Here is an 18610-nt window from a genome sequence, read left to right as displayed (position 1 = left end):
ATTAGCCAAAAGATGTCATATGTAACTTGCACTATGTAAAGGTTGTGTCAGCTTCCCTCACTCAAGAATCCATTGAAACATGCAATTCAGTCAAGGATGCTTAACCTTTTGCACACAAATGTATCTAAAATAAAAGGACCAGATAATTAAAAAAAAAAAAAAAAAGTTATCATGTTTCACTTTTATCAGTTTCAGCAAAAGGGAAGAATGTTTGAGCATTTTTTTATTTTCTTTTTTAATACAATTATCACTCTGGCCCCAACCTGCAATGACAGACAGGAATCTTACATTGTATTACCATCTCTTGCAGCTTATAGTTTTTGAAAAATGTCCTTCCTTTTTCACACTTGAAATAAAATGGGATCCCTTTGCATATTAACAAAAACCAAAGAGCTGTGACAAACCAGAAAAGTACACTAATCACAGAAGTCCCAAGCAAACACCTTTGCATATTTGCATACACAAGTCTAAAAAGCAGGCTGATTTGTGCAAACATTTATTATTCATACTACCTGATGCCCCGGCATTGCACGTGTATTTAATTATAGCAATAACACTGTAAATGGATTCAAATAAAGATACTTTATAGTGGTGAATGAAATTATTTTTTTACAGCTTAATAAAAAGTACAATATTCAAATTATAATGTGAAATATTTGACAAAATGAATACAATACAACTAACGCAAAACGTGATTATAAACATTTTTAGTTTTCACCTCCAGGAGCAAGAACATATAAATTGTTGGGTGAACCCACCCTTGAGCAAGCAACATAGAGTTGTGGGCCGAGAGACCCCCAGAACATATCACCCCAGGTAGTGAAGGATCTGTATACCAAGTTTCGTTCAAATCGGTCAAGCCATTTTTGAATTACTGTAAGAATGGCAGCTTTTTACATTTTTTCCATTGACATGAATGGGTGATATCTGATTTTCTGTTTGTAGCTCCGCCCACGTGTGCAGGTGGGCCGTGAGACCCCCAGAACATATCAGCCCAGGTAGTGAGGGATCTGCATACAAAGGTTCGGTCAAATCGGTCAAGCCGGTTTTGAATTACAGTGAGAATGGCAGCTTTTTACATTTTTTCCATTGACATGAATGGGTGAAATCTGATTTTCTGTTTGTAGCTCCGCCCACGTGTGCAGGTGGGCCGCGAGACCCCCAGAACATATCACCCCAGGTAGTGAGGGATCTGCATACCAAGTTTCGTTCAAATCGGTCAAGCCGTTTTTGAATTACTGTGAGAATGGCAGCTTTTTACATTTTTTCCATTGACATGAATGGGTGAAATCTGATTTTCTGTTTGTAGCTCCGCTCACGTGTGCAGGTGGGCCGCGAGACCCCCAGAACATATCACCCCAGGTAGTGAGGGATCTGCATACCAAGTTTCGTTCAAATCGGTCAAGCCGTTTTTGAATTACTGTGAGAATGGCAGCTTTTTACATTTTTTCCATTGACATGAATGGGTGAAATCTGATTTTCTGTTTGTAGCTCCGCCCACATGTGCAGGTGGGCTGCGAGACCCCCAGAACATATCATCCCAGGTAGTGAGGGATCTCCATACCAAGTTTCGTTAAAATCGGTCAAGGCGTTTTTGAATTACTGTGAGAATGGCAGCTTTTTACATTTTTTCCATTGACATGAATGGGTGAAATCTGATGTTCTGTTTGTAGCTCCGCCCACGTGTGCAGGTGGGCCGCGAGACCCCCAGAACATATCACCCCAGGTAGTTGGAATTACTGTGAGAATGGCAGCTTTTTACATTTTTTCCATTGACATGAATGGGTGAACTCTGATGTTCTGTTTGTAGCTCCGCCCACGTGTGCAGGTGGGCCGCGAGACCCCCAGAACATATCACCCCAGGTAGTGAGGGATCTGCATACCAAGGTGCGTTCAAATCGGTCAAGCCGTTTTTGAATTACTGTGAGAATGGCAGCTTTTTACATTTTTTCCATTGACATGAATGGGTGAAATCTGATGTTCTGTTTGTAGCTCCGCCCACGTGTGCTGGTGGGCCGCGAGACCCCCAGACCATATCACCCCAGGTAGTGAGGGATCTGCATACCAAGGAAGGTTCAAATCGGTCAAGGCGTTTTTGAATTACTGTGAGAATGGCAGCTTTTTACATTTTTTCCATTGACATGAATGGGTGAAATCTGATGTTCTGTTTGTAGCTCCGCCCACGTGTGCAGGTGGGCCGCGAGACCCCCAGAACATATCACCCCAGGTAGTGAGGGATCTGCATACCAAGTTTCGTTCACATCGGTCAAGCCGTTTGTGAATTACTGTGAGAATGGCAGCTTTTTAATTTTTTCCATTGACATGAATGGGTAAAATCTGATTTTCTGTTTGTAGCTCCGCCCACGTGTGCAGGTGGGCCGCGAGACCCCCTGAACATATCACCCCAGGTAGTGAGGGATCTGTATACCAAGTTTCGTTCAAATCGGTCAAGCCGTTTTTGAATTACTGTGAGAATGGCAGCTTTTTACATTTTTTCCATTGACATGAATGGGTGAAATCTGATTTTATGTTTGTAGCTCCGCCCACGTGTGCAGGTGGGCCGCGAGACCCCCAGAACATATTATCCCAGGTAGTGAGGGATCTGCATACCAAGTTTCGTTCAAATCGGTCAAGCCGTTTTTGCGTGATCGCGGCACATACACACACACATACATACACACATACATACCTCCGATTTTATATATATAGATAGATTAATATTATTATAGATAGCCAGAAAATTACATTATCTCTTATAGTCTGCTAATATGTAATGTAATGTAATTTATTTCTTATATACCGCTACATCCGTTAGGTTCTAAGCGGTTTACAGAAAATATACATTAAGGTTAGAAATAAGAAAGGTACTTGAAAAATTCCCTTACTGTCCCGAATTAATACCAATTAATTTGAAGCAGATTATATTTTGATAGATGATTTGAGAACCATTGTCTAGGGGATGTCTGTAGATTTGCATGATATATATCAGTTTAAATTTTCAGTCCATAAATGTTGTATAGTCATAGTGCCATTCATAACATCCATTGAAACACATTTCTGTGTGGTCACATTTTTTACATGATTGGAATATTGCCAGGTCAGCCATGTTATTTTTAGGTCAGGGTAGGTAAAGCTCTGGGGAAGGACCTTAGACATCTGAGCCAATCAGGGTCTTAGGCCCCTCCCAGTTCATCCCCAGGCTTTGAGGAGTCCTACCGGTGCTGATTGGCAGGGAGGGGCAGAAGCAGAAAAAGTTCCCAGCAATTGCTTTACTTAGCAAGTGCTAGGCATAATTCCCCTTTTACCAGCTCTGCTCCACACAAATAGTGTGTACTGTATATAATTTGCATGCTATTTGTGCTGAACATCAATTATTGGGGAAAAATCACTTCTGGCATGGTAATTTTTACTGTGGCGTCGGAACATTGTACATCCGGGCCTCAGTTAGTTAAAATATGCATTAGGAAATAAGTATTTTTTAATGAAAACAAAATTGTACCAATTTAGTATGATCTTTCAGTCTCCATGACACTCAAGTGCTTTCCATAGAAAAATCATTTGTGAGAAAGTTTCCTCGTCTTTCTTGTTTGCTTCCTCTTTCAGCAGCAACATATACACTTTTCTCTATCCCTTTATGTTGTCATTGCTCAAAAACCTGTTTCAGAGGGTCACTACAGCAACATACAAGCATGTCGGAAGTTTAAAGAAAATTATTGTATGCTATGCACTCAATCTAACTTCTTATCTAGCAAGAAATGTCAGAGCTCTAGGAGGATAGAAAGTCATAGGGCTCCTTTTACAAAGCCGCGCTAACGGTTTTAACGCAAGCACTGGATTAGTGCGTGCTATAGCGTTCGCTAGCTGGAAATCTACTGCCTGTTCAAAAGGAGGCGCTAGCGGCTAACGCGTGCGGCAATTTAGCGCACGCTATTCTGTGCGTTAAGGCCCTAGCGCGGCTTTGTAAAAGGAGCCCTTAGTCTCACATAAAGTAAATGTTGAGGCAGCTCTTCTGCTGTCCAGTGAATATTCGTTTCCTGTTACCACAGGGCAGTGAGTAGCCTGTCCACTTCGTCCCACAATAGGGCAGGGTGTGCTGACTTTATTTTACATCAGCAGCTGGAAAACCTCTGCACTGGACCCTAGAGCAGCAATATACCTGTCCGGCAGGCAGCCAACGACGGAATGAGGCCGGATTGGCCCATCCGTCCCAAAGCTCTGCCTACTGGTGGGGCCTAAGGCACCTGGGTCAATCAGAATAGGCCCGGGAGCCTTAGGTCCCACCTGGGGGTGGGGCCTGAGGCACATGGGCCCAACCCGACCATGTGCCCAAGGCCCCGTCCCCAGGAGGGACCTAAGGCTCCCTGGCCTATTCTGATTGGTCTAGGCGCCTTAGGCCCCACCAGTAGGCGGAGCTTTGGGACAGATGGGCCAATCCGGCCTCATTCCGTCGTTGGCTGCCTGCCGGACAGGTGGGTTTGGCTCCCGTCTGTCCGGCCAACTACACAAAGGTACGGGGAAGGGGGGTGGGGGTGTTGTGGGGGTCGGCCAGGGGGGTCGCGGGTCGGCTGGGGGGGCGGTCGGAGGTTCTTGGGGGGGCGGTCATTGGGGGGGGGGGGGTTTGCGTCGAGGGCAGGAGGGCCTGGGATCCCTCCTGCCCGTAATGTAGTGCGGGGTGGGGTTAGGGGGTCGCCGTGGCCAGGAGGGTTTGGGCTCCCTCCTGGCCCGAACAACTAGCGGGGGGGGGGGGCGCCAGGGCCAGGAGGATTTGGGCTCCCTCCTGGCCCGATATTGTCGGGGAGTTGGGGAGTCAGCGGGGCAAGAGGGCTTGGGCTCCCTTTTGCCCCGATCGTGTCGGAGAGTCGGGGGGGGGGGGGGGTAAGAGGGCTTGAGCTCCTTCTTGCCCCGATCGTGTCGGGGGTGCCGCGGTTGGCTGGGGCAAGAGGGCTTGAGCTCCCTCTTGCCCCGATCGTGTCGGGGGTGCCGCGGTTGGCTGGGGCAAGAGGGCTTGAGCTCCCTCTTACCCCGATTGTGTCGGGGAGTCGGGACCGCCAAGAGGAAGCAGCAGGACACCGGTAGGAGCTTCTACATGATGGGGGGGTCGTGAGGCTGTGGGGGTGCGAGCGGTCCTTCAGGGTGGGGGTGCGGGTGGGAGTACGTACGAGCGGTCCTTCGGGGTGGGGGTGCGATCGGTCCTGCGGGGGGGGGGGGTGAATCGGACATCGGGGGGCATCAGGCTTTCAGGGTGGGGACAGGACTTCAAGGGGGAGAGGAGAGTCGGGGCGGGCGAAAGGAGAGTCGGGGTGGCCAGAGGAGAGTCGGGGCGGGCGAAAGGAGAGTCGGGCAGCATGCGCGGTATACGGGTGTGCGCGGTATATAAAAATTTCTGTACATAAATTTGTGTTTTTCGCGCGCTATACCCGTGTGCGTGTTTTACACGGGTGCGCGTTATCTACATGAAAATACGGTAAGTATAACCTAACATTAATTACAAAAATGTGTCAAGCACAATAATCAACCCAATTTTAGCAGCATGAATACAGTAACACTGTCAACTTATGTATTACTAGTATTTTAGCCCGTTACATTAACGGGTGCTAGAATATATGTCTGTCTGTCTTTATTTCTGTCTCTCTTCGTCCCGCAGTCTTTCTTTCTGTCTGGCCCCCTTTGTCTGTCTGTCTTTCTGTGTCTCTCCCTGCCCCTGTGTCTTTCTTCTTTTCTTTCTGTCTCCCTTCCTCCCACTGTCTGTCTTTCTTTCTATCTATCTGTCTCTCTCCCTGCCTCCTATGCAGCAACATTTCTCTCCCCCCACTTCCCTGTGCAGCAGCCACAGCAGCAGCATTCCTTCCTCCTCCATTCCCCCCCCACACCACTTCCCTGTGCAGCAGCAGCGTTTCCCCTACCCCCCCTTTCCCTTCCCGCGTTCTGGCCGTCTCCCTTAGTGCCTTAAACATAGAAACATAGAAACATAGAAGACGACGGCAGAAAAGGGCTACAGCCCATCAAGTCTGCCCACTCTGCTTACCCACCCCCTGTCTATGCCCTAATGACCCAATTTCCTTATCTTGACACTCGTAGGGATCCCACATGGGTATCCCATTTATTCTTAAAGTCTGGCACGCTGTCTGCCTCGATCACCTGCACTGGAAGCTTGTTCCAATGATCAACCACTCTCTCTGTGAAGAAATACTTTCTGGTGTCGCCATGAAATTTTCCGCCCCTGAGTTTGAGCGGGTGCCCTCTTGTGGCCGAGGGTCCCTTGAGAAAGAAAATATCATCTTCCACTTCGACACGTCCCGTGAGGTACTTAAATGTTTCGATCATGTCTCCCCTCTCCCTACGTTCCTCGAGAGTGTAGAGCTGCAATTTGTTCAGTCTCTCTTCGTACGAGAGACCCTTGAGCCCCGCGATCATCCTGGTGGCCGTCCGCTGAACCGATTCAATTCTGTGCACATCTTTACTGTAATGTGGCCTCCAGAATTGCACACAGTACTCCAGATGAGGTCTCACCATGGCCCTGTACAACGGCATTATGACTTCAGGCTTTCGGCTGACGAAACTTCTATTGATACAACCCAATATCTGCCTTGCCTTAGATGAAGCCTTCTCCACTTGATTGGCAGTTTTCATTTCTGCACTAATGATTACTCCTAAATCTCGTTCTGCTGAAGTCCTAGTTAAAGTTTCTCCGTTCAAGAAGTACGTCTTGCATGGATTTCCACTTCCGAGGTGCATGACCTTACATTTCTTAGCATTGAAGCCTAGCTGCCAGGTTGAGGACCAAATTTCCAATGTAAGCAGGTCCTGCGCCATATAATTCTGTAAACTGCATTCACTTACTATATTACATAGTTTGGCGTCATCGGCGAATAGTGTTATTTTACCTTGCAGCCCTTGAGTTAGATCCCCTATGAATATGTTGAAAAGGAGTGGACCCAGAACCGAGCCCTGGTGCACTCCACTGGTCACCTCCGATGTTTTAGAGAGGGTACCATTAACCACCACCCTCTGAAGTCTGCCACTCAGCCAATCATTGACCCATGCAGTTAGTGTCTCTCCTAACCCCATCGATTCCATCTTGTTTAGCAGCCTGCGGTGTGGGACACTGTCAAAAGTTTTACTGAAGTCCAGGTACACGACGTCCAAAGACTCTCCCAAGTCCAACTTTCTTGTTACCCAGTCAAAGAAGCTGATGAGATTGGATTGGCAGGACCTACCCTTGGTGAATCCATGCTGACTGGGATCCCAAAAATTCCCTTCATTCAAGATCGTGTCCAATTTGCTTTTAATTAGTGTTTCCATGAGTTTGCACACTATTGATGTGAGACTCACCGGTCTATAACTCGCAGCCTCTGCCCTGCAACCCTTTTTATGCAGAGAAACGACATTAGCTAATTTCCAATCCAGGGGAACTTTCCCCTTACTTAGGGAGAGATTGAATAGCTCAGCCAATGGTTTCGCCAGGACATCGCTCAATTCTCTGAGCACTCTTGGGTGCAAATTGTCTGGTCCCATGGCTTTGTTCACCTTGAGTCTTGCCAGTTCAATGTAAACTTCAACTTACCGCCCCCCCCCCTTCCCTTCCTGCGGTCCCAACAAACCTGCCGATTCCAGCAGCGTCTGCAGCACTCTACACACGCTGCTTCGGGACCTTCTACTGCCCTGATTTACACTGGCATGTCCCTGATGACATCATCAGAGACGCGGCAGAGCAAATCAGGGCAGTAGAAGGCCCCGAAGCAGCGTGTGTAGAGTGATGCAGACGCTTCTGGAGTCGGCAGGTTTGTAGTCGGGACCGCGGGAAGGGAAGGGGGGGCGGCAAAGGACTAAGTGAGCCGGTCAGACGTCGGGAAGGGATGGGAGGGTCAGACCGCGAAAAACTTACGGAGTGAGTGGGGAGCCAGAAAAGGAGTCTTTTTGGTCAGCGCTTCTCTTCCCGGGCCGCTAACGGGTGCTAGAATATATGTCTGTCTATCTTTTTGGCTCTCTCCCTACCCCTGTCTTTTTCTTTCTGTCTCTCTCCCTCCCGCTGTCTTTCTTTCTGTCTGTCTCACTCCCTGGCCCCCTTTGTCTGTCTGTCTTTCTGTCTCTCTCCCTGCCCCTGTGTCTTTCTTCCTATCTCCTTCCCTACTTCCCTATGCAGCAGCCGCAGCATTCCCTCTCCCTCCATTTCCCTGTGCAGCAGTATTTTTCCCTTCCCCCCACTTCCCTGTGCAGAAGGTGAAGCAGAATTCCCTCCCCCTCCATTTCCTTGTGCAGCAGCATTTTTCTCTCCCCCCCCAACTTTCCTGTGCAGCAGCGGTAGCATTCCCTCCCCCTCCATTTCCCTGTGAAGCAGCATTTTTCCCCTCCCCCCACTTCCCTGTGCAGAATCCAAAGCAGAATTCCCTCCCCCTCCATTTCCCTGTGCAGCATCATTTTTCTTCTCCCCCCACTTCCTTGTGCAGAAGCAGAATTCCCTCCCACTCCATTTCCCTGAAGCTTTGGTCTGGCCTGCTCCCTGCTCGCCTTGCCATAGTGTATTTTTTAGTTGAAAGACGCGGCGGCGGCTCCTCTCATGATCCCCATCTGTGTCGGAAGTCCGACGCAGGTGGGGATCGTAAGAGGAGCCACCGCTGCATCTTTCAACTAAAAAATACACTACGGCAAGGCGAGCAGGGAGCAGGCCAGACCAAACAGCACAGAAAACAGGGAGCAAGGTAGAACTTAAAACGTAAAACTTTAGGTCAGCGAGTGTACTTAGACGAAAACCTTGGCAGAATTATTAGTAAGTTTAAAGTTGGCACGGTGGCTCCTCTCACGAGATGCAGGCGGGGATCGTGAGAGGAGCCGCCGCCGCGTCTTTGAACTTAAAAATACAATCCTAAAAGACATTAAGGGAGCAGGGAGCACAAAGAACTTTAGAAAAGATGTTCCTAAGCAATTTATTTATAGAAAACATCACCTGAAAACATCACCTTCTGGTGCGCGAGTGTTCTTACAGGGAAACAGAATCCTAAGCGCGCATGCGCACTGTTGCCTGCTGGGGCCCTACAGCTCACGGAAAACAGGAGCACGCAGGTAAGAGTGCGCATGCGCAGCATAGGGTTTTATTATATTAGATTCTTCATTACAGTAATAAGCCTTGGCATTCAAGATCTCTGACAAGCATGGGACTTAGCATTCGAAATAGTTTATTCTATAGAAGTAAATTCCATACTTCATTTCATAAAGCATTTGGCTAAAAATGATCTTGTAAAAAAAAAAAAATCTGGGTTTGTGTGCTTTTCTTATACATATCAATCCTGCTTTTATAAAATGGAATATAAAAAATAATGATATTTTAACAACTTAAAAAAGAAAACACCAACAGTGACAAGTGTCAGGAGGTGGCATCATTTTTCTCAAGACTGGTTAGTTTGAAATAACTCTTGATAATCCCATTTAAATATAATGTGTGTATTTATAAGGCTCAACATCATGTGTTCCTATAGCAAAAGCTCTCTTGTTCATGCATTTGCTTTTCCTTCCATTTTTTTTTTTTTTAACATTTCCAAACTTTGTCTGCAAGAATAGCTTGCCTTTCCCCCCACTTCCCCCACCAGATTGGACTGGTTGCTTCCTTACATTTATAACATGTCTGTTCAGGAACAAAAGATTTAAAAGTGGAAGTATTATCTGTAATCTTCAAACAACTGTTTTATGACTCCCTATTGGCTTTTTGCTAATCTCCTCTGGGTCTTCTTTGTATTTTTTTTTCCATAGGTATTTTAATTCTCTTCAAACTCTAACACTAGCTTTTACAAAGCTACGCTAGAGGTTTCTTCTGCGGGCTGGCAAAGTTAATGCTCTGACGCTCATTCAATTCCTATGAGCATTGGAGCATTTACCTCGACGGTCTGTGGTAGAAACCTCCACCATGGCTTTGTAAAAAGAGCCCTAAATTAAGAGTAGAATTTGTTCCTTCCCTGCAGGTTCCTGCTGCCTATTCATCCCTCTAACTTGTAATGATGATGCTGACTTAGCCCTTCCACATCTATTTATGTCTGAGCGCTGGCCTTGATGGCTAAAGATGACCTTTCCACAACTTCAAAGTCTTATTTCGCCTTACAAATTAAATCAGAAGCAAAAAATGAACATCTGCCAATTATATTCTGGCTTTTGCCTTGGGTTTTTAAACTGGTTTTCATAGATTTTATCATTGTTGCAATATAAAATGTTTAGATATGCAGTGGCCCCTTTCTGTTGGGAGAAAATGTGCTTTCTAAGGATGGATAATACCTACCATCCTTCTGTCAAAACTTATTTCAGAGTTTTATTTTCCCAAAGAGTATGGAAAGCTTTAAAGTAGGAAAAGGGGGGGAGGTAAAGGAGCGAAGAAAAATTGTTCTGTTGGAAAAGTAGGTTATTGGCTTTTTAACTTTAAAAAATATGAAAATATTTCCAAATTTGAGCACGTAGAATGTTCTAGTAATCACAGTTTTTCAAATGAAGCTTAAAATGCATCTTTTTGAACAAGAAGCATTTTCTGTAGGAAAGCATTATCTTGAGCCTTTCTACCTTTCATGCGCATGGGGTAATTTTATAAGGGATTGCATGTGTAAAACAGCTTTTTTTCCCCCAGATTCTATTTATAGTGCCCAAATTTCAGCACCAAAATTTCAGCATGGTCAAAAAGATGCACACACATAAATATATTGTTTAAAGAGCCATTAACTAGCAATTAAGGGCCAGATTCTATAAATGGCAGTTATTGGTGGCTGCCTACAAAAACGGCCGCTGATCGCATGCCAGTCACGCAACAGCCCTATTTATAGAATTGCAGCGTTGTCAAAGGTAGGCGCCAGAAATGTAGGCCAGGGTTTTAAAGGCCTACATTTCCGGTGCCTACCTGTGATGAGAATCGTTTCTATGAAGGCGCTTTAGAACATCTAAGGATGTTTCTGGCGTTAACCACACCTATTTCGACCTTAGGCATTCTAAGGCACTAGAGAATGACATGGTGACAAAATTCACCACCGTTCCCGTCCCCGCGGATAACCGCGGGAAATAATCCCATGTCATTTTCTAGTGTCTATTTCAACCTCAGTCCTTCTACACCAGCATTCTTCAAAGCAAAGCTTGCGGGTCAGTGGTTGTGGCCATTCATACTCTGATTCTTATGTGAGCCAAGGATAATGAAGCCATTGTGACATCACTGATGTGATTGGCTCTTAGGCACTGGTGGATTGAGGCATTATGACATCACAATATCTGCTTTGGATACCAGAGACTGTCATTCTACAATCCTTCTACACCAGCATTCTTCAATGCAAAGCTTATGGGTCAGTGGTTGTGGCCCTTCATACTCTGATTCTTCCCTCTCTCCTTAAAGAATGACATGAAGACGGTTTCCCGCGGTTATCCGCGGGGACGGGAACGGTGATGAATTTTGTCACCGTGTCATTCTGTAAAGGCACCTCCATAGATATAATGAGGGCACCAAAATTTCAGCACTGTCAGATAGATGTACATAGAAATAAATTGTATAATGAGTCTAAAATATGACTGACGATCACATGTCAATCACACAATGGCACCATTTATAGAATCGTAGCTTTTGTCAAAGGTGGGCACCGAAAATGTAGGCCAGGGTTTTAAAGGCCTACATTTCTGGCACCTACCTTTAAGAAAAATCACTTCTATTGGAGGCACCTTAGAACCTGCTTCGACCTTAGGCGTTGTAAGTCACCTCTGTAGATACAATGAAAGCGCTGTTTTTCTAAGCGCATACATTTTTTTTTAGACGGTTTTTAAATGGCTTTGCCAATTAAGTTAGGTACCAGTAGGGCACCTACCACCACCTAGCTTAGGGCACTATTTATAGAATATGGGCCTAATTGATGTGAGCAATACATTATTTTAGCTAATTGGCAATAATAGAGATTTGTGTGTGCATCTGACTGTATGCTATTCTTTTAAGACTAGTCATCTAAGCCCCTAACACACAACTCAAAAGGGAGCGTGGCCAGGGGAGGGGGAGGAACATTTTGAAAAGTTGTGTATGGTTTTATAGAACAGTGTCATTCTCATGCCAGAATGCCATGAGTCGGATGCCAGCATTTACACGAGGTTTCAGCTGGTGTAAATAATGGCAATCAACTTTTGGCCCAGGAATGACCATTAAGTCCTATTCCATAAGGAGCACTCAACCCAAAATACCTTTTATAGAATTGTACTTTATCAAATTGATTTTGGGGCACTATTTATAGAATTTCCCCCTTCTATGTGCTCAGTATAAAATTGTCCAGGGGTATGTGGACATCGAAAGTGGGCACACGGAAATGTAATGTGATATACGCGAATATGGGGCCAGGACTGGCATATATGCATGCATTTTGTAAAATACATGATTAAAGGAACTTGCATGCACACAATTTACAGGTCTACTTGCCGTGGAGCAGTTGTCAGTGAATGTGCTCACGTTCCCTAGGTTAAAGCACATAGGAGCTTATAACATAAAATATACATCTATATGCCTGTCCAGCCTAAGTACCCTTGTTATAAAATTACCCTGCACATATTTGTATTTAGCAAAGACATGAAAATGCAGAATGTGTATGTGTAACCATAATCATTCATCCTGTACAATGAGGTCAGTATTCAAAAGCACATATATATACATATATAGATATCAAATGAGCCATCCAAAAGTATAGATTGTTCTGAGGTCAGCACCACTGCAATGTATAGGGGAAATTCTACAAAATGGCCTTTAGCATGTGTAAAATGATAGAATAGTGATATATAAACACATATATATGCCAAAAAATTGCCTAAGTGCTAGTCAGTGAACATACAGGCAGATGTGCACATAGGCAGAGTCAGGGCGGGACTCACACGTAGTCGCACTGTGATGAGAATTGTCCCATATATATTTTAGTGGTGGTAGCTGCTAGATGTGAAACATCTAGGATAAACTTTCAAGGAACACACATCTAAACAGATTGTGCCATTGAACATTTGTATAATTTAAAACTAATTTAGACATTCCATACTTTCTCCATGCAGCTGAATATTGGCCTCAAGATGTTTATCGAATCTTGAAAATGTTTTAAAATTGCATTAAATCATTGAGTCATAATCATTTCAGATGTAGCAGGAGGAAAAAGAGGTTTTTTTTACGCTGCACATTTTATTAAGAAGTTGGAATGAGAATACTTTCCACTTCTAGACGTGAGAAGGGTTTGTGGCTATCCATTGCTGGCCTGAGCATTACGGCTCACCAGCAAGTGGTTGAGTGTGACAGCTGTGTTCTTGTCACACATCCTTTGCAAACTGGTGTCCTAAACACAGTGCTCAAGTCTCGCACAGCTCTGAGTGGCTGATTCAATAACTTAATTGGCTAAATACCCTTAATAGCCTCAATAATTGGTATTGGGCGATAGGCACCTTTTGCATGGTACTTAGCAGCGCCTAATGCCTAAGTGGGCATTTCTGTGGATGGAGTCTGACTTAGGCTTCACCAAGCGCGATTCTCCAAAAACTTAGGCACCTGAAATGTAGGCCTTTAAAACCCTGGCCTACATTTCAGGTGCCTAAGTTTTTACCTAGACACCACTAGCCGCAATTCTGTAAATGGTGCCTAAGTGGGATTGATATGTGGGTGGCACCATTTTTTAGGTGCTGTTTATAGAATCAGCCTCTGAGTGCATTTATGGCACCAAAAATGTCAAGTAGAGGAAACGCAATAGCCATCTTGTGACTGGTCCTCCTAAACATTTTTTAGAAAATCCGTAATTCTACACAAAACTAAAACCAGTAAGATTTTTAAAAACAAATTCTTGTTTGCTTTTTTTCAAATGGAGAGAATCATTACAGGATGACTATTTTAACTTGGATGAATGAGGAAAGTGTCCCGTTAGAACTTGAATTGGTCTCCCCATTTTTGCTTTCCAGCAAATGGGTTTTAGATTTTCAGTAATGTACATGTGTTCTTTTTCCTTTAGTGTTTTTCAATGGCTGTCTCACCCTGTTGCTCATTTTTATCCACCCTTCTGTTTTCAGTGCTTTTATTGAGGCCTATTTACTAAACCACATTAAGATTTTGTCGTGAATGCACTTTAACTGCACAACTTAAGTTGGAATGCACGAGCCACATCACAAACATGTTAGTGTTGTGGCAGATACCGCAGAATGCACTTAATTGCACCTTTGAAAGTGAAGTTAATTGTTCTGCATTGTTAGCTGTTTTCTTTTGCCACTAACGCACAATCCTAATTCTAGTCTTGATTGCTCAAGTTTTACGTTTGGCATGCAGAATTGCGTACGCAGGTTCTAGAACATCTATAGTAATGTGCATAACTTAGTTATAAATCAGGTGCTAATTGGTGTTAGCAATCAATGATTGGCTATAACTGGGCTTAATTGGCATTATATGGTACTAATTTGCACTTAGACTCATAACTGTAACCTTAGGCCCCGATTCTCTAAATCATGCCTAAAATGTAGACGCTGAGGAAAGTGTCGCTAAGTGCATGTCAGTCATAAGTTAGGCATGCTTTATAGAATCACGTCTAAAGTGGCACCAATAGACATCCTAACCTTAGGAGCATCCTATTTATGCCAGGGTTTTCTTGGCCTAAATGAGTGTGCCTAAGCTAGGTGCCTACTGGAGCCTAAGTCTAGAACATAGGCCTTCATGATAAACACATCCACGATCCACTCTTAATCACATCGACTTTCAGGTAGGCACCTATCATTTTGAGGGTAAGTGCCTTGGACTAGGTACGTACCTCAAAATGGTAGGCGCCTACCATCCAATTACTTGCAGTGTCCATGCTTTTTAAACAATTACGTTAGGTGCTTAGACTAGTTAGACACACAAGCTAGTTGCCTACCTTCAGGTGTCTTTTATAGAATCTGGGCCAATGTGTGTCTTTTCTTTCTATGCTAGCAGGTGCAGCTGTGGGAGAGAATGCTATCAGTCGTTGCCTAATTGAGAATTGTTAGATGTGACCATTTGCACCAGCCATTGAGTTGGTGTAAATGCCCGTGACTAAAATTAGGCAAATAACTGCGGACTTGCGCTGGTATTCTATAACGGCAAGTACGTACATAACGGCTATTACGAAGTTCGCTCTTAATGCACACACTTTAGGCAGCCTTTTGAGAATTACCCCCCACTATCTTCACTTGCATTCACTGCCCCTTTCCCAACCTCCTGAAATCTCAGGTTACGTGTTAAATGTGGCCTTTAACCCATGTTTCCAAAGTAGCATAGTACATGACAACAGATACCTGAACAGTTCACCCAGTCTGCCCAAGAGTTGTCCTCATTATCAATTCATGATTAAATTGTCTTTCTTTGGTATTTCTGGTTATAATGGAGTGCCAAGTTAGATGTCATTTTATGAAGGCACAGATGTGTGTTCTTATAAAATAGTAGCTTAAATGGCAGAAATTGCACTTACATTGCAGGCACAGACATTTAAACCTGGCCTCAAGCAGGTATAAAGGTCCATACCTAGATTGCTTAAGAACATATGAATAGTCATTCTGGGTCAGACCAATGGTCCCTCTAGCCCAATGTCCTGTTTTCACAGTGGACAATCCAGGTCACAAGTACCTGGTAGAATCCCATATAGTAGCAGGATTCCATGCTACCAATCCCAGAGCAAGCAGCACCTTCCCCCACGTCTGTCTCAATGGCAGACTCTGGACTTTTCCTCCAGGAACTTTTTTTTAAATTCAAAAACACTAACAACTGTTACCACATCCTCTAGCAACAAGTTCCAGAGTTTACCTATTCATTGAGTGAAAAAAACAACATTTCCTCCTATTTGTTTTAAAAGTATTTCTACGTACACTCAAACATTAATGCATTTTATAATATACACGCAAACTTTGCCCATGCTCTTTTCAAATACTGCCCCTTACCTTTAACGGCAAAGTGCATACCATCATGTGAAAGCGAATACTTTTTATACACTGATTGTTTGGGGGGTTTTATTCACTGGTCACATGCATGCAAAAAAAACTTTATAAAATTACCCCTAATTGCCTTGATTCGGTGTCAACTGTTTTTAATGTTCATTGAAGGGGGATTCTATAAATACTGCTGAAAAAATTGGTGCTAAGAGCTATCGTGTAAAGGATGTGCATCCTTTATAGCAGTGTATCGCAAACTGTTCCGTTCAAGGCACGTCCTGTAGGCAGTCAGCCAACACCATTGCCTCTCCTCCTCTCTGCACCACCCCACTGGCATAGCAATTTCAGGGTCCCATCTGGAGGGCCTCCGCGCATGTACAGATGCCGATGTGATGACATCATATATGCACGTGACATCATCACGTCGATGCCTGCACATGCTCGGAGACCCTGTAGACGCAGCCCCAAGTTTAGTGTGCCAGGGCTAGAAAAAGTTTGCGCGACACTGCTTTATAGAATAGCAAGTAGCACTAATTCCCATGCCTTAGGTGCCAAACTTATGCCTGCTGAAATCTGTTATAAATGCTGGCGCCCAATTAGGTGCACTTACCCAGTGCTCTGTAACCATGTGCCTAAGACTTCCCCCTTTTGGATATGCGCTATGGGAGTTAGGCACCCTGCCTTTTAGAGTAACGCACAGCTAGATGCACACACAAATATCAATGGGTGCCAATTAGCATCAATAATTGGTTGTTAGTGCCCAATTAATGAAGGTTAGTAGTTCATTAACCAATTAATTTGCACATGCATCTTAACAGTGCACCTATATTTGGATGCCTTATAGGGGATTAATCCTTTTCACATGTTCACACCCCATTAAACATCTAATGTGATTTAATGAGTAGGCCTCTAAGGGGGGAATTTATCAATGTGTGCTACTGTTAAAATGGATTATTTTACCACAAGTTGTGTTATTATAGGACAAGGTCTCATTGGACCCTGTGCTAAAATAGCAGAACTTGTGGTAAAATAACCCGTCTTAACAGTAGCACACATTGACAAATTCCCCCCCCCCCTAAGTATTGATTTCCAAAAGTCAAGTAAATTTCAGTATTTAAAATTCCCGTGTTTTATTTTATTACCTACCCACTAATGCTTTCTTGAGTAAAATCTGTGCACAACACTGAAGGGTGGAAAAATGCAGTCGATAATTACCTGCCCATGCTGTTGAGCCTAAAAACAGCGGGAGCTGTTTCTCTCTTTAAAGTCTCACATGTTACATGTTCAATGTTATTTATTTTATAAAACCTAAAAGTTGTCTCTCTCAAGCACACCTTTAATTCCAGTTTGATGTAAACTCGATTTGTGGAAAAAAAATTTTTTGAATGTCTACTTTTCTTTAGTTTTACATTTATTTCATTTTTAAAATTTATTTATTTATTTAGTTTTATTTTTTGGCTTTATTGTGAACTCGATGTGATTTATGTGCCTTTAAAATGTTCTCCCTTCCCATTCTGCCCTTGTATCTTTGCAGTCATTGTATTCAGCAGATTCTAGAAAGTGTAAATCATTGTCATCTAAATGGCATAGTTCACAGAGACCTGAAGGTCAGTATATGGTGGCAAAAAGTAGATATAAGCAATTTTTTTTTTTCTGGGTAAAGGCAATGGGGGCAGAGTGGCCATGAAAAATGTACAGGCCTACTTCTCTCTCATTATTATGCATAAGCTAATACATTGTGTGTTTTTTTTGCATGATAACTGTTTCCAGTTTGCTAGTCTGCAGGCCTGATGCACATCATAGCTTTTAAGCCTAGCTGATGATCTTCTTAAATAAGGATTTGCTTGTAACCCAAACAATTAAGCTTGTGTGGCAAGACACTTTGTTTGGGTTGTGGGGAATGGAGCTTTATTAATTGTTCGGTGTTCCCTTGAAAGATCTCCCTAGCTGTGATGTGTATCAGCCTGCAAACTTAAACACCACTTCTGTTCTGAGGCTACGGGTTGCAACAGCAAAGTAACTAGCTACACATTGCTCCATTAGAGTAAGAAAACCACACACAAAAAAATAAAATAAATGGTGGTTTCCTGTCTGTAGAAAAGAAGTGTTATGGAATCACTAGTATACCTGCAACTAATTAGTTTGTATCATTCGACTTAGAAATCAAAGCATGCATTTTCTTTAAAAATACAGTCATCAGAATTTGTAATAAATTTCCACCTTCACAATTAGTCCACTGAGAAATATTTGCAGTGTCTCTACTCTGCTCTTTTTATTTAAAATACTGTCAAACATTATCTGTAAAAGACTAGTATAAGTGACTAACTTATAATTTTTACTCCTTTCAAGAGTGAGGTATATCTAAAGCCAGTATATAGTATCATAAAGTACTGTTTGTGAGCAAATTACAACTGTAATGGAGCGATGGGTGTATGTTGCTGGTTGTTCGCTTGTTCTACACTTCAGCCCGGTCTCACTGAGGGTATACAGACAGTGAGTGTAAGCTTGGAACTAACACACACCCCCCCTGGTGTTTGCATGCAGTCATTGCATTCAGCAGATCCTGGAGGCTGTGCTACATTGCCATCAGATGGGTGTGGTCCATCGGGACTTAAAGGTGAGCATGGTCAATGGTGCAAGATAACACAGAATGGAATTCACTATCATAGTTTCGGCTGCAGTTGGGCATGGAAAGCATGTGAAAAAATATTTGGAGACTTAA

At 43.6% G+C, this 18610-nt stretch overlaps 1 protein-coding gene across 1 annotated transcript in view; it reads left to right on the top strand.

The window, feature by feature from the left end:
* Positions 1 to 18610, top strand: part of CAMK2D (calcium/calmodulin dependent protein kinase II delta) — a 563004-nt gene that overhangs the window by 360245 nt on the left and 184149 nt on the right. The window contains 1 exon segment of the mRNA XM_033956020.1: positions 17423 to 17495. Within this exon segment, the coding sequence (XP_033811911.1) occupies positions 17423 to 17495 (73 nt within the window).

This window comes from Geotrypetes seraphini, chromosome 1 (assembly GCF_902459505.1).
Source record: "Geotrypetes seraphini chromosome 1, aGeoSer1.1, whole genome shotgun sequence".
Lineage (NCBI taxonomy): Eukaryota > Metazoa > Chordata > Amphibia > Gymnophiona > Dermophiidae > Geotrypetes > Geotrypetes seraphini.
This window is presented reverse-complemented; position numbering and strand designations above follow the sequence as displayed.